At 33.7% G+C, this 13990-nt stretch overlaps 1 protein-coding gene across 4 annotated transcripts in view; it reads right to left on the minus strand.

Annotated features, from left to right (window-relative positions):
* Positions 1–3772: 3772 nt before the first annotated feature.
* The window catches only part of Togaram1 (TOG array regulator of axonemal microtubules 1), an 86128-nt gene continuing 75910 nt past the window's right edge, over positions 3773–13990 (minus strand). For 3 of the 4 annotated variants that reach the window (XM_048798627.1, XM_015491207.2, XM_015491198.2), the window contains 6 exons: positions 13657–13783; positions 12673–12791; positions 11219–11408; positions 9466–9685; positions 6796–6882; positions 3773–4933 (listed from right to left, as the gene is read on the minus strand). In XM_048798627.1, coding sequence (XP_048654584.1) covers positions 4668–4933; positions 6796–6882; positions 9466–9685; positions 11219–11408; positions 12673–12791; positions 13657–13783 — 1009 coding nt within the window. In that variant the 3' untranslated portion in view covers positions 3773–4667. The remainder of the gene's footprint in view (positions 4934–6795; positions 6883–9465; positions 9686–11218; positions 11409–12672; positions 12792–13656; positions 13784–13990) is intronic. The other variant, XM_048798626.1, reaches the window with a different exon arrangement.

The raw sequence follows: 13990 nt of genomic DNA on the forward strand, positions 1-13990 counted from the left end.
AAAATGTGGCATCTGTACACAATGGAATACTATTCAGTCACAAAAAGGAAATCCTGTCATTTGCAGCAACCTGAATGAATCTGGAGGACATTATGCCAAGTGAAATAAACCAGGCCCAGAAACAAACTTTGCATGATCTCACTTATATGTGGAATCTAAAAAAGTCAATCTCAAGAAGGGGTGGTTAGCAGGAGTTGGTGGGGGGAATTGTATCAAGAGATGAAATTTCACTTAGAAGGAACACATTCTGAAAATCTATTGTATAACATGGTGATATGGTTAATAATAATGTACATTTGCAAATTTCTAAGAGAGATTTTAAATGCTCTTACCACAAAAAATGTTTAACACGGATATATTAATAGATACACTAATCATCTTAGACATATCACGTATATTAATCATCATATAAATCATGTTGATTTAATCATCCCACAACGTATAGATATGAAAGCATCAAGTTGTACCCCATAAGTACGTACAATAATTTTTTTTGCTCATGACAGATGCTTTTTCTTTTATCTATTTATTTATTTTCTAGTTGTAGTTGGACATAATACCTTTAACTTATTTATTTTTATGTGGTGCTGAGGATCGAACCCAGGGTCGCACGTATGAGGCTCTACTGCTGAGCCACAACCCCAGCCCCCAGATGCGTTTTCTTTTTTTTTTTTTTTAATATTTATTTTTTAGTCATAGGTGGGCACAATATCTTTATTTTATTTTATGTGGTGCTGAGGATCGAACCCAGTGCCTCATGCATGCTAGGCGAATGCTCTACCTCTGAGCCACAACCCCAGCCCCCAGATGCATTTTCTTAAAAAAATATTATCTCTTGGTCCAAGTTAATACATGTGAAACTGCAAGTTGAATGTAGGAACTCTTTGTCTTTAGAGTCAGAGTCACTTTATAGCATCTTAAACACATTATATTCCTCTTTCTCCCACAAAATACTTCTCTAGTATTCTCCATTTTTGTTAAAGTCATCATCCACCAGTGGCTAGTGTTAGAACTTCTACTACCTGTGACTGTTTTCCACATCTAAGTGTATCATCAACTCAGTCAAGCTTGCCACCAGAATACCTCTCAGACCTATACTTCCAATTCTCATACCTTCTATATATTTCAGAGCTTTATCTATTGCATAGTATGGTGATTTAGAGTCTAGTTTTGAGCTCTGCATATGCAGGTCATTACTTATTGAAACTTGGCATAACTTCAATCTTTTTTTTTTTAAAGAGAGAATTTTTTAAAACATTTATTTATTTATTTATTTTAGTTTTCAGTGGACACAACATCTTTATTTTATTTTTATGTGGTGCTGAGGATCGAACCCAGCGCTGCACGCATGCCAGGCAAGCACGCTACTGCTTGAGCCACATCCCAGCCCCAACTTCAATTTTTTTAACACATTGCACAGGCAGACATCATCCATCCACTAGGCTGGCACATTTGATGAAATTCATTTGCCACAGACAGGCCCTGGACCAGTGTTTCCAAATGCATTTCATTACTTTCACTCTTTTTGTGCTCCATTCAACTATTCCTATACTACTGGCTAATTTTTTAAATATGTTACTTCCACCCTTGAAAACATTGATTCCTATTTCCAGGATAAATTTCAAACTTTCTCTGCTTATCTCATTGTTTTGCCCATAGAACAAATAACAGAGAGGCAGATTCTGAGTGTGCATTATCAAAAAGTTACTAAAACATAAAACATTTTTAAGCTTGGAACTCTGTTACATTAATGCATTAATGGCTATTTTTTTTCTTTTTCTTTCTTTTTTTTTTTTTTGTGTGCTACTGAGGATTGAACCTATGGGTGCTTTACCACTGAGCTACATCCCCAGCTCTTTTTATTTTTATTTTGAGATAGGATTTTTCTAAATTACTGAGTCTGGCCTAAAATTTGTGATCCTACCAAGTAGCTGAGATTATATTTTCTTCATAATTAATGACAGTATTATGTGAAGGAAAGTTTCCAAATTGTTAATAGAGATTGTATTTATTATACATTTTTCAATGCAAAATTCAAACTATCCCTATCCAAAACAAGGGCTAAATTAAATCTATACATAAGTAATGGCTTTCTTCTGCCTTTAACATTTAAAATTTACTTTCAATATCCAACAATCAATCAATGCAAATTTAGTAATGACATAGGGGTAATAATTAGAAAAAGTTGTAATCTGTTTTTTTGGGGGTGGGTACCAGGAATTGAACTCAGGAGTGCTTGACCACTCAGCCACATCCCCAACCCTATTCTATATTTTATTTAGGGACAGGGTCTCACTGAGTTGCTAAGCACCTTACCTTTGCTGAGGCTGGCTTTGAACTCACTATCCTCTTGTCTCAGCCTCCCCAGTCGCTAGGATTACAGGCGTGGACCGCTGCTCTGGGTAGAAAAAGTTGTAATCTGTACCTATTGTTTCAACAATGCATACCAAAAAGACCTGAAAATGCTGAGGATGAGGCTCAGTGATAAAACATCTCTGGATTCAATGTCTAGTATAAGAAAAAAAAAGAGTTGAAAAAAATGTAATGATGCTTTTAGAATTATAATTGAGAGCCAAAGAGTCTAAAACAAGTGTTGGCAAACTATACTACATGCCTGTTTTTGTATGGCCTGAGCTAAGAATGATTATTTTTAAAGGGTAAAATACCCTGAATATATCATAATCTGTGGTTTACCAGGCCAAAGATATTTCTAGCCCTACATAGAAAGTCTAACACCTCCAGATTCAAACTACAGGGCTACAGTTTATCCTATATCAACTATAGGATAAAATACACTTAGAAGAAAACACTTATGGTATTTTATTTTTTGGGGGTACTGGGAATTGAACTCAGGGGCATTCAACCACTGAGCCTCATACCCAGCCCTATTTGTATTTTATTTAGGGACAGAGTCTCACTGAATTACTAAGTGACTTGCTTTTGCTGAGGCTGGCTTTGAACTCCTGAGCCACTGGGATTACAGGCATTTACCACTGTGCTGTGGCACTCATAGTATTTTAAAAGCACGTATACAATTATAAAATAGCATTAAAAAGGAGAAAAATAGCCAACTCTTTAGTCTCCTTTCCTGTTTTTTTTTTTTTTCTTAGAAGTTGAGGCTAAATTAAAAAAAAAAAAAAATTGGTAGGACACGCCTGTAATTCCAGCGGTTTCGAAGCTGAGGCAGGAGGATAGCGAGTTCAAAGCCAGTCTCAGCAATGGCAATGAACTAAGCAACTCAGTGAAACTCTGTCTCTAAGTATAATACAAAATAGGGCTGGGAATGTTGCTCAGTGGTTGAGTGCCCTTGATGTAATTCAATGGTAGAGCATGTGTTTAGCATCTGTGAGGCCCCGAACTCTTTCCCCAGCACCTCTGCCTGCCTCCCCAGACATAAAAGAAAGGAAGGAACCAAATAAATTAGAAAATTAGTAACACAGAAAGTATAAAAATGATGAACATAGGATCAAAGAATTTTAGAACAGGAGAAGACCTTAAAAGAAGACCCCCAAAAGAAACAAAATCATCCAGACTAGCCCTCATATTTAGAGATGAGAAAACTAAGTCCCAGACCTGGGAAATGACTTGCCCGAGGTAACACAGCTAATTTCCCATAAAGACAAAAGTAGACCCACTTCTACTAATAAGTTAACAGTAATAGATCAATAGTATATAAGATAGATCAAATGACAGTGATAAGCCAACATTATAATATAGTTTTTCCATTTTAACATAGATGGAAATTGGAAAAATAGGACACCTGTCACACATCTACAGAAATAAATCCTTTTATTTTATAACATTACTTTTCTTTTTTTAAGATGCATACAGTACTTGTAAGCCCAAGAATTCTGAGAAAAACTATAGGAGACCTGGCACTATTTTGAGAATTACATAACTGGGCAGCAAAATAACACCTTTATAAATGTCAGGACATACAGAAATAAAATTTAGTGTTTGCACACAAAAATAGGGAGGTTACATTCAACACGTTTTCTTAAACGTGTATTTAAATGTTTACTATTTTCTAAAACTTTGGTCATCATGCTTTATTATAACTTGTTAAATTTCACAATTACGCAGATAATTAAACCCAAAAGGTAAGCAAATATATCACATTAACACAGCAGCAATAGCAAGCTAATACTGCATAATCATATTAGCAGACTGATTCAGAAATACATGTTTTTCACAAATAGTACATAAAAGTTAGTTTGTGACAACATAGTTCAATGACTTTTCTTCCACGTAATAAAATAAGGCTGAGTAATGAGACATAGCAGAACATGATTACGTAAGAAAAAGTATATTTTTAATTATAAATCTAATTGTACATATAGGACAACACATTGCGTTTTCTATAGAATAGTGCAAATGAGCAGAACTTTTCTCAAAAAATATTAAATGGCATTCATTCCACATGCCACTGATTTCATGAATATTGGGTTATATTAAGTATTTTAGTTTTCTAAAATTAAAATAACCTGTGATGGGCACAAGTGGTAGGGTTGATATAGGGCAGATGTGTACTCACAGACTGCAAATAAAAATAGTCATTGACTTAATTTATTGGATCTAAGTGCAGGCACTCAAAATGCAACTTTGAAAAAGTTTCATTTGTTATAATGTAAACGGTTTTGTTCATCATATCATATTTCATCAAAAATTCATAATTCATTTAAAACTGTCATATCAAGCAATTCCTCTAAACTCTTTTTGATATGTGGTGGTTGGGATGCAGCCTGATTTAAGAGATTCTGACCCATCTGTGCAAAAAGTGCTTTTGATAATTTAGCTGTGGCTGTTCGGATATTTCCTCCAGCTCCAGGCAGAGAGCCACTGTGTGTCATGTTTCCTAAAAGGTGCCATAAAACAACCAACACTTTCTGTTCTGTGGCGTGAGGTTTCCTTTGATAAAGTTCCATAACAATATCTGAAACACAAAAGTATGGTAAATATCGAAGTTTTTTAAAAAACATAGGTCTGCTCAATTCACAATAGCTAGACTATGGAACTAACCTAGGTGTCGCTCAATAGATGACTGGATAAAGAAAATGTGGTATATATACTCAATGGAATATTACTCAGCTTTAAAGAAGAGTGAAATTATGGCATTTGCCAGTAAATGGCAAATGTGAAATGCTAAGTGAAATAAGCCAATCCCACAAAACATAAGGCTGAATATTTTCTCTAATATGCAGATACTAATTCACAATAAGGTGGGGGGCACTAGGGAAGAATAGCGTTACCTTAGATTAGGTAGAGGGAAGTGATGGGAGGCAAGGGGAAGGGATGTGGGAATAGGAAAGATAGTAGAATGAAACAAACATTATTACTGTATGTATATATGTGACTACATGACCAATATGATTCTGTCACATTTACATTCAGAAAAATGAGAAATTATATCCCATCTATGTATGATATATCAAAGTGCATAAATGCATTCTACTGTCATGTATAGCTAATTAAAACAAAAATATTTTTAAAAAAGTATCTGAAATATACCAAGCTTCCTCTGTATGCCATTTGTCTTAAAAATTTAGGCTTCTTAAAAGAAGAACAGAGGGCTGGGGTTGTGGTTCAGTGGTAGAGTGCTTGCCTAGCATGTGTGAGGCACTGAGCTCAATTCTCAGTACCACATAAGAAAATAAATAAAATAAAGATAGTGTGTCTATTAAAAAAGAAGAAGAAGGGGCTGGGGATGTGGCTCAAGCGGTAGCGCGCTCGCCTGGCATGCGTGCGGCCCGGGTTCGATCCTCAGCACCACATACAAACAAAGATGTTGTGTCCGCCGAGAACTAAAAAATAAATATTAAAAAATTCTCTCTCTCTCTCTCTCTCTCTGAAGAAGAAGAAGAAGAGAAACTCTCCTACCAAAAATTGAGCTCTTTAAGGATTAGAATTCTATATCTGATAATTAGTTGGGGCAAAAGTGATAGAGAAATCAAACCTTAAATTAATCTCACTATTTTCCAAATGCAGCTAAGTAAAAATTTCTCTAACTTTTTAAAAAAAATTTTAGTTGTTGATGGACCTTTATTATATTTATTTATATATGGTGCTGAGAATTGAGCCCAGAACCCCACATGTGCTAGGCAAGCGCACTACCAATGAGTTACAATCCCAGCCCCATCTATTTTTTATTTATAGACATTTTATCAACCAAATTTGAAATGGCATTTTCCTATAAGCATCAATATTTGATTTTAATGTCCTTTTATTTTTCCTGTATTACTTCTCTTTCTAAAAGGAAGACAAAAAACACTTATTGGAAAAGAACAGAATTTCTTTCTTTTTTGAGGTTTGGGATAAAGCCTAAGACGTGCCAGGCAAGTGCTCTACCACTGAAATATTTACCCAGCCCCAGAATTCTTTTTTTTTTTTAATGCAGTAATAGGGATTGAGCCCAGGGCCTTGCACCTGCTAGGCAAGCATTCTACTACTGAGCTACATCCCCGTCTTTCTGTAATTTTTTTTGAAGAAAAATTTGGGTAGAAGTCTTAAAAGACCCTCTTATGGGCTACTATTGTTTATTATTTATTTTTATCTTACAGGTGAAGTATTACATTGGTAGCTACCATAAAATTAAATTAAAATACCCATTAGTTTATCCTTAGCTAATAAAATATTTCTTTGAAATCACAATTTAAAAATATTTACCAGTGGGCTGGGGTTGTGGCTCAGTGGTAGAGCGCTTGCCTTGCACGTGTGAGGCACTAGGTTCGAGTCTCAGTACCACATATAAATGAATAAAGATCCATCAACTAAAAAAAAGAAAAGAAAAATATTTACCAGCAAGCTTTTCCGTCATATCTTGCTTTGCCTTTCCATTTAAAAATTGAGCTTTTGTGCAAAAAGGTTGTAGAAGTAAGTAATTATCTGAAGAAAAAAAACAACACAGAAACATGTTTAAGAGTAATGAGATCTTAGTTATTTTTCATTACATAGCATTGAAAAGAAAAAAAGAGATCATTTTAAGAAGAGCAATGTGTTAACTTTTTAAAAAGATACAATTAATAACCATTTATAATTCTCTATAACCTTAAGAACAATATTCTTATAGAAAATAAGAAATAAAAATACTTCACAGAACATTAAGGAGCTACCATGTGGTATATATAAAGAAAAAAACTATTTATCTCCTAGGCATCTAATTTGAATGATAGTATAGATTTACTAAAAAATAGAAAAAGAATTTCTTATTGGGGGATAGTTTTAACCTGGCTGATTTTTTAGGCATTTAAGTATGAAATAATCAGATTCATAGGAAGTTGTAAAGATAGTACAAAGAGATCCTGTGTATATTTCACCCAAAGGTTAGATCTTACATTATTATAGTATAAAAACAAGGAATATATGGGTATAGTTCTATTTCATTTCATCATGTATGTAGATTTGTGCAATTATCACTGCAATTAACATATGGAACTATTCCTTCACCATTAAGATTGTCCTATGCTATTTCTTTATAGTCACATGGGTGTTAGTGTTGCCATACAAAATAAACTTAAAAGGAGGCTCATCCTTTCAGAAATTTCTGTCCATGATCGCTTGTCCCTATTGTTTGGGGTCTGTGGCAACACAGTATCTCATGGTGGGAGTGTGTGGTAGAGGAACTGCTTAGCTCATGGCAGCCAGGAAGCAGAGAGAGAAGGGACATGCCCGATGCCATAACTTCCTTCCTCTAGATTCTCCCTCCGAAAGGTCTCACCACCTCCCAACAGTACTATGACCTGGGAACTAAGCCTTCAACATGGGTCTTCAGGGGGCATTTAAGATCCAAATTATAAAAAACGCCCATCCTCACCTTAGAGCTTGGCAACTACTAATCTGTTTACCATCTCAGTGATTTTGTCATTTTGAGTATGTTGTACAAATGAAATCCAATAGGATATGACCTGTTCAGATGGGCTTTTTCCACCAGTATAATACCTCTAAGATCCATCCAAATTATTGCACAATCAAAAGTTTGTTCCATTTTATTGCTGAGTAGTATTCTATGGTATGGATACACCATGATTCAGATAAGGTTTAAGCATGTTCCCCAAAGGTTCAAGTGTTTAAAGCCTGGTCCCCAGAGTTATGATTTTAAAAGGTGGTGGAACCTTTAAGGGTGGCATCTAGAGGAGGTCATTACTGGCCCTGGCTTCCTGTCTCACCATGTGATTTTTTCCCTTTCTCATGTGCTCCTGCCATGATACCATCTACATGTAACACACCTAGGGGGATGCTTGCTAGTGCTGGTAACAAGCTATTTGAACTATCTGCCTCTAAAACCTGTGAGCTCAATCTCAATCTTTCCTCTCTTCTCTTTCTCTCTTTTTCCACTGGTGGGGTTCAAACCTAAGGCCCTGAGCATGCTAGGCAAGTGCTCTATCACTAAACAACACCCACAGCCTATCTTATCTTCTTTCTAAATTACCCAGCCTCAGGTATTTCATTATATATAGAGAAAATGGACTAATTCAGGAAGTGTCAAAGTTTGTTTCACCATTCACCCCTTTAATGACGTCTGGGCTATTTTCAACTTTCAGATATTATGAATAATTGTATACAGGTTTTTGTATTGTCTTAAATTTTTATTTCTTTGGGGTAAATGCCTAGGAGTGCAATCAATGGGTAATATAGTAACTGCATGGAAACTGTATGTTTAATTTCCTAGGGTGGCTGTCATCTTGTTTATATTCTCACCAGCCATATATGAGAGATCCAGTTTTTCTGCAGCCTTGTCAGTATTTGGTATTGTCACAATTTTTTAGCTATTCCAATATTTATGTACTGATTATGATCTTAATTTGCATTTTCCTAATGCAAAATGATGTTGAACATCTTTTTATGTGCTTATTTGTGATACATATAGCCTTGTTGGTGAAATGTTTGTGTCCTTTGCCTGTTTTCTAATTATATTGTTTTTCCAGTGTTGTGTTTTGAGAGTTTTAACATATTCAAGATGTGAGTTTTTGTCAGATATATGGTTTGCAAATATTTTCTCTCTGTGTGTAGCTTTTTCTTTTGTGTACTCAATAGGGTCTTCTGCAGAGTAAATTTTTAAAAATTTCGATGAAGGCCAATTTATTTACTTTCATGGATCATGCTTTTAGTATCATGCCTGAAACTTCGCCAAGCCTTAAAGTTCTGAGGATTTTCTGATGTTATATTCTAAAAGTTTTGCAGTTACATTTTACATTGAAATTTATGATCCACTTTGAGTTAATCTTGTATCAGTTATGAGGCTTAGGTATTTAAAAAAATTAAAAACTCAATATATGGGAAGAGAAATTCAATTTAATGGGATAGTATTTAATCAGTAAAAACAATTCAAAATACTATAGAGAAAATAAAAATGTTATGACATTAAATTTAAAAAGTTGAATAAGATTTCAGCATTATAAAAAATACATGGGATCAGAAAGTATGAAAGTAAAATCAAAATAATTTGAGTGCCAAAGTAAGATTTCTTACCTACATGCTGACTTAGTGCCTGAACAACATTTGTAGCAGCAGTATAGATGCCTGGATTCTTGGAATTCAGATTATTATCCACTACTGCTGGAATTAGCATGTTGATTATAGGAGATAAGTTGTCTCTAAGTAAAGGAATCATTTTATGCATTGTTTCTAGAGCCACCAGATTTACTTTACTATTGGAATCATGAAGTCGAGATTTAAAAGCATCAAAGATCTGAAAATAAATTGGCTAAGTTATTTAAAGTAAAATAATGTTTCTGTTATATTTAAATTCTCTCAGCATTTCATGGTATTTCTCTTAATTTATTTTGTTTAAACATATGAATACAACATCCTATATAACCAAAAATAATAGAAACTTTATAAAAATTTGGGTACTAAACTTAAGTGTTGAATAATCTTATAACAAAAAGACCACATTTCAAAAATAATCCCAAAAGGCATCCTAAAAAATGAAGGTTGGGGCTGAGGTGGTGGCTCAGCGGTAGAGTGCTTGCTTAGCACTTTCGAGGCCTTGGGTTCAATCCTCAGCACCACATAAAAATAAATAAATAAAATAAAGGTATTGTGTGCATCTACAATTAAAAAAATATATATTAAAAAAAATGAAGGTTGCAAGTGTGATTCAGTAGGCAGATGACTGCCTTCCTGTAAATATGACAAACATGCTGTTTCCTGGAAGGTTCAGGTTAGCTTGACTAACTCTAAGAACTTAAGAAAAGTTTCTATTTTATCTATATTTCTAACAGAAGTAGACATGTTAATTTTATTATAGAGGTTTGACCAAGTTTCAGTTTAGGTTTGTTATGAGACCTTTCATAGATAAATTTTTTTTTGTTTGGTGGTGCTGAGGATTGAATCCAGGCCTTTGTGCATGTTAGGCAAGCACTCTACCACTAAGCCATATCTCCAGACTGAGAATTACACTTTTATTATTACTTCTTAAACTGTTTAACCATTACTTTATACTCTTCAGAAATCTTAACTTTCATAAACTCAGGATATAGTAAGGCAAATGCTAAATAATTCTTTAAGTATATGAGGTAAGTGAACAACTACTCTAAGAGGCTGAGATCATTAACTAATAACTCCTGATGCTTATTTATTTACTATTTTTCATGTTAAGGATAGTCCAACTAAGAGATTTATTCAACAGATATTAAAAAATGTAACTTCCTGGTTCACTGGAATTAAAAAGTAACTTTAAGTATGTCTGCCAAGTTTAATGTACACTATAACAATTTAAAATGGAATTTAGTTAATAAATTAGTAACAGAATTACCTGAACTAAATTCTGATGGAGCATAAATACTCTATACTCTGGTACCATGAACATTTATCAATATTTCCATTCTTTTGCTTATTGTCTTCTTAGAAATAGATATATATGGGTGAATAGAGATTTCTAACTGATACACGAAAAGTTTTAATATCTGTTCTAAAGCAATAGCAAGTCTCTTAAATCTCCATTTTTGTTTTTTTTTAATTTTTATTGATTCACTGGATATATGTTTACTGAATGCCAAGTTCTGAGAGCTCTGAGCATACAGAGATTTCAAGGAGCAATCCATCTTGTGGGAGGATTCAGAAAAATACATGACTCCTTTCTTATTTTTTTTTTTCTGGTTACTTTGAGTTATAAGATAATAAATATAAAGTTCTGAGGTTTAGGGCAATTTTTTAATATGAATGAACTTTTTTATTAGCTACAGATTTCAAATGAAAATTAGTTTTAATAGGACCTTACCTTCACAATATTTCCAACAACAAGTTCTTGATTATTTTCAGCATCTGATAAAAGTTGCTTAATCCCATTAATACGATCACGAAAGTCTTTTGCATTTAATAAATTTGTTATGACTTTAACATACTCAGCACTTTCTAAGGAATTACGAGGAATTGACTTTCTGGCGACTTCACGAACTTCAGTTATCTCTCTAAAGTCAAAGTAAGGTAAGTTTAATTTCCTTTTTACTTTCCCATAAAAACAACAAACTTAATTTTAAAATCTCATTAATATGTTAATTTTTTCAAAAGTTCATAAAATGATGTAACTAATGGCCATAATATCTATTTTGGGAGTCTTTAAGATCTTCCCCTGGTTGGTGATTTTCTGGGAGGACTCATAAGAGTTAGCATATAGTTTTACTCATAGCTAAGATTTAGTATAGACATTCTAAAACAAGGAAACTAAAGAAAATATGAAAGTTGCTATATAGGATTTTTTTTTGTTTTTGTTACTATTTGTTTTGTGGTACTGGAGATTGAACCCAGGGGCGATCTACCACCAGGCTATATCTCCAGACCTTTTATTTATTTTATTTGAGACAGGGTCTCACTGAGTTGCCCAGGATAGTCAATAACTTTCAGTCCCCTACTTTTCCTCCTGAATAGATAGGATTTACAGTTGTGTGCCACCATGCCCAGCCCAGACAGTTTTAAAATAATTTTCAAGCCGGGCATGGCTCTTGCCTGTAATCCCAGCAGCTCAGGAGGCGGAGGCAGGAGGATCATGAGCTCAAAGCCAGCCTCAGCAAAAGCAAGGCACTAAGCAACTCAGTGAAACCCTGTCTCTAAATAAAATATAAAATAGAGCTTGGGATGTGGCTCAGTGGCTAAATGCCCCTGGGTTCAATCCCCAGTACCAAAAAAAATAATAATGTTCAAAATTAAAAATAAACTAAAAAGATCATAATATTACGAAAGACTTTTTAAAATTGTATAATCAGTATAGCAAAGTTCTTAAATGGTTTAAATACGTTACAAAATTACATATATAATAATATTTATAAAAATTTTAAGAATAGTTTGTTTTTGATTGATGACATTATGAATTTTTAATGTTTGTATTTTGTAAATTTTTCCCTTTAACAATATTTGTTCATTACTTTTATAAATGGGGGGGGGAGTAAAAAATTAAAACAAAATTAATCAGAGTTGTCAAACACAGGCCTAACGTTGATAAGTTTAATAACACTAAAAACTTCACTACTATGCATGTAAAAGCAAGTTGCTGGGAATAAATTGCCTTATTAAATATAATTACCTCACACTTTCTAGGTCATTTACAAACTTTTAAAACCCCTTTAAATTTTGACAAATATCCTGATATAGTTCAGATAGTTCATGAAAGCACCCAAATGTGACTCCTGTAACTAGAGAGTAATTTCTTTAATGATGTGGACTATCAAATGATCTTACCTTTCAGCTGAACTGAAAGAATCTCTAGAAACAGATGATGATCTTGCATTTCCAACACTACCAGTATGAGATCGCCTTCCTTTTGCTGAAGGAGTATCTAGTGGTATCTCTCCCAAACCCTGCAAGTAAACATAAAGAAAGGCAGTGTGAGAAGTCTTAAAATTATCAGTGAAATAATTTACACAAAGTAATTTTCAAAGTATCCTTGATAAAACATTTTAAGCATTTTCATACTGATATACTTTAAAGGGTATAGGATACATAGGATATATAAAATACCTTGTGATTAGTAGTAAATTAACAAATACGTGACTAATAGGAAATTCAATTCTTTTTTTTTGGTACCAGTGATTGAACCTAGGGGCCCTTAACCACTGAACCACATCCCCAGCTCATTTTTGTATTTTATTTAGAGATAGGGTCTTGCTGAATTGCTTAGGACCTTGCTAATTTGTTGAGGCTAATTTGCCTAAACCTCCTGAGCCCCTGGGATTATACGCGTGTGCACCATGTCTGGTTCACTATTAGGAAATTCTATACTTGTTAAAACAAATTGTTTAAAAGTTGTTTTAGGTGCTGGAAATGTAAATCAGTGGCAAAATGCTTGCCTAACATATGCAAGGTCCTGGGTTTGATTCCTGGCACAGCGATAAATATATTTTTTTTTAATTAATATTTATTTTTTAGTTTTTGGCAGACACAACATCTTTGTTTGTATGTGGTGTTGAGGATTGAACCCAGACCACACGCATGCCAGGCGAGCATGCAACCGCTTGAGCCACATCCCCAGCCCCAGCAATAAATATTTACTTTCTAGCTTGACACTACATATGTCTATTTATTATTACAGTTGTACTATTGAAGATACATTTCAAATGATTAGCAAAGAAATAATCCAAGAAGTAATTATTTCTATCTTTTATCTTCATGGGAAAATAAACTTTGCTTTTAAAATTGTTTATAAAACAAACTTTTTCCACATACCTTTTGTCGTAAGTTTTTAACAGATTCCTTAATATAAGGCAAATCTTTAGATGGAACATATTTTTCAAGCATTTTCTCAAAGTTAGGATGATACATCAAGAGGAAAAGCATCTTTCGACCGTAATACCTATGGATATTTGAGATTTATGTAAATAATAAATTTATGTGAATAATTTTACACAAATAATCTCAAGTTCTATCCTTACAATTTTTTTTCAATAGAAAAAAAACACCATAAACTTCAAGATTACCATTCCTATTTTAAGTTAGCCACTGAAATGTGGATATAATAACTGTATTATATTGTATAAGATTCTCCTGCTCCACTATTATA

This window comes from Marmota marmota, unplaced genomic scaffold (genome assembly GCF_001458135.2).
Source record: "Marmota marmota marmota unplaced genomic scaffold, marMar, whole genome shotgun sequence".
Classification (NCBI taxonomy): Eukaryota; Metazoa; Chordata; class Mammalia; order Rodentia; family Sciuridae; genus Marmota; species Marmota marmota.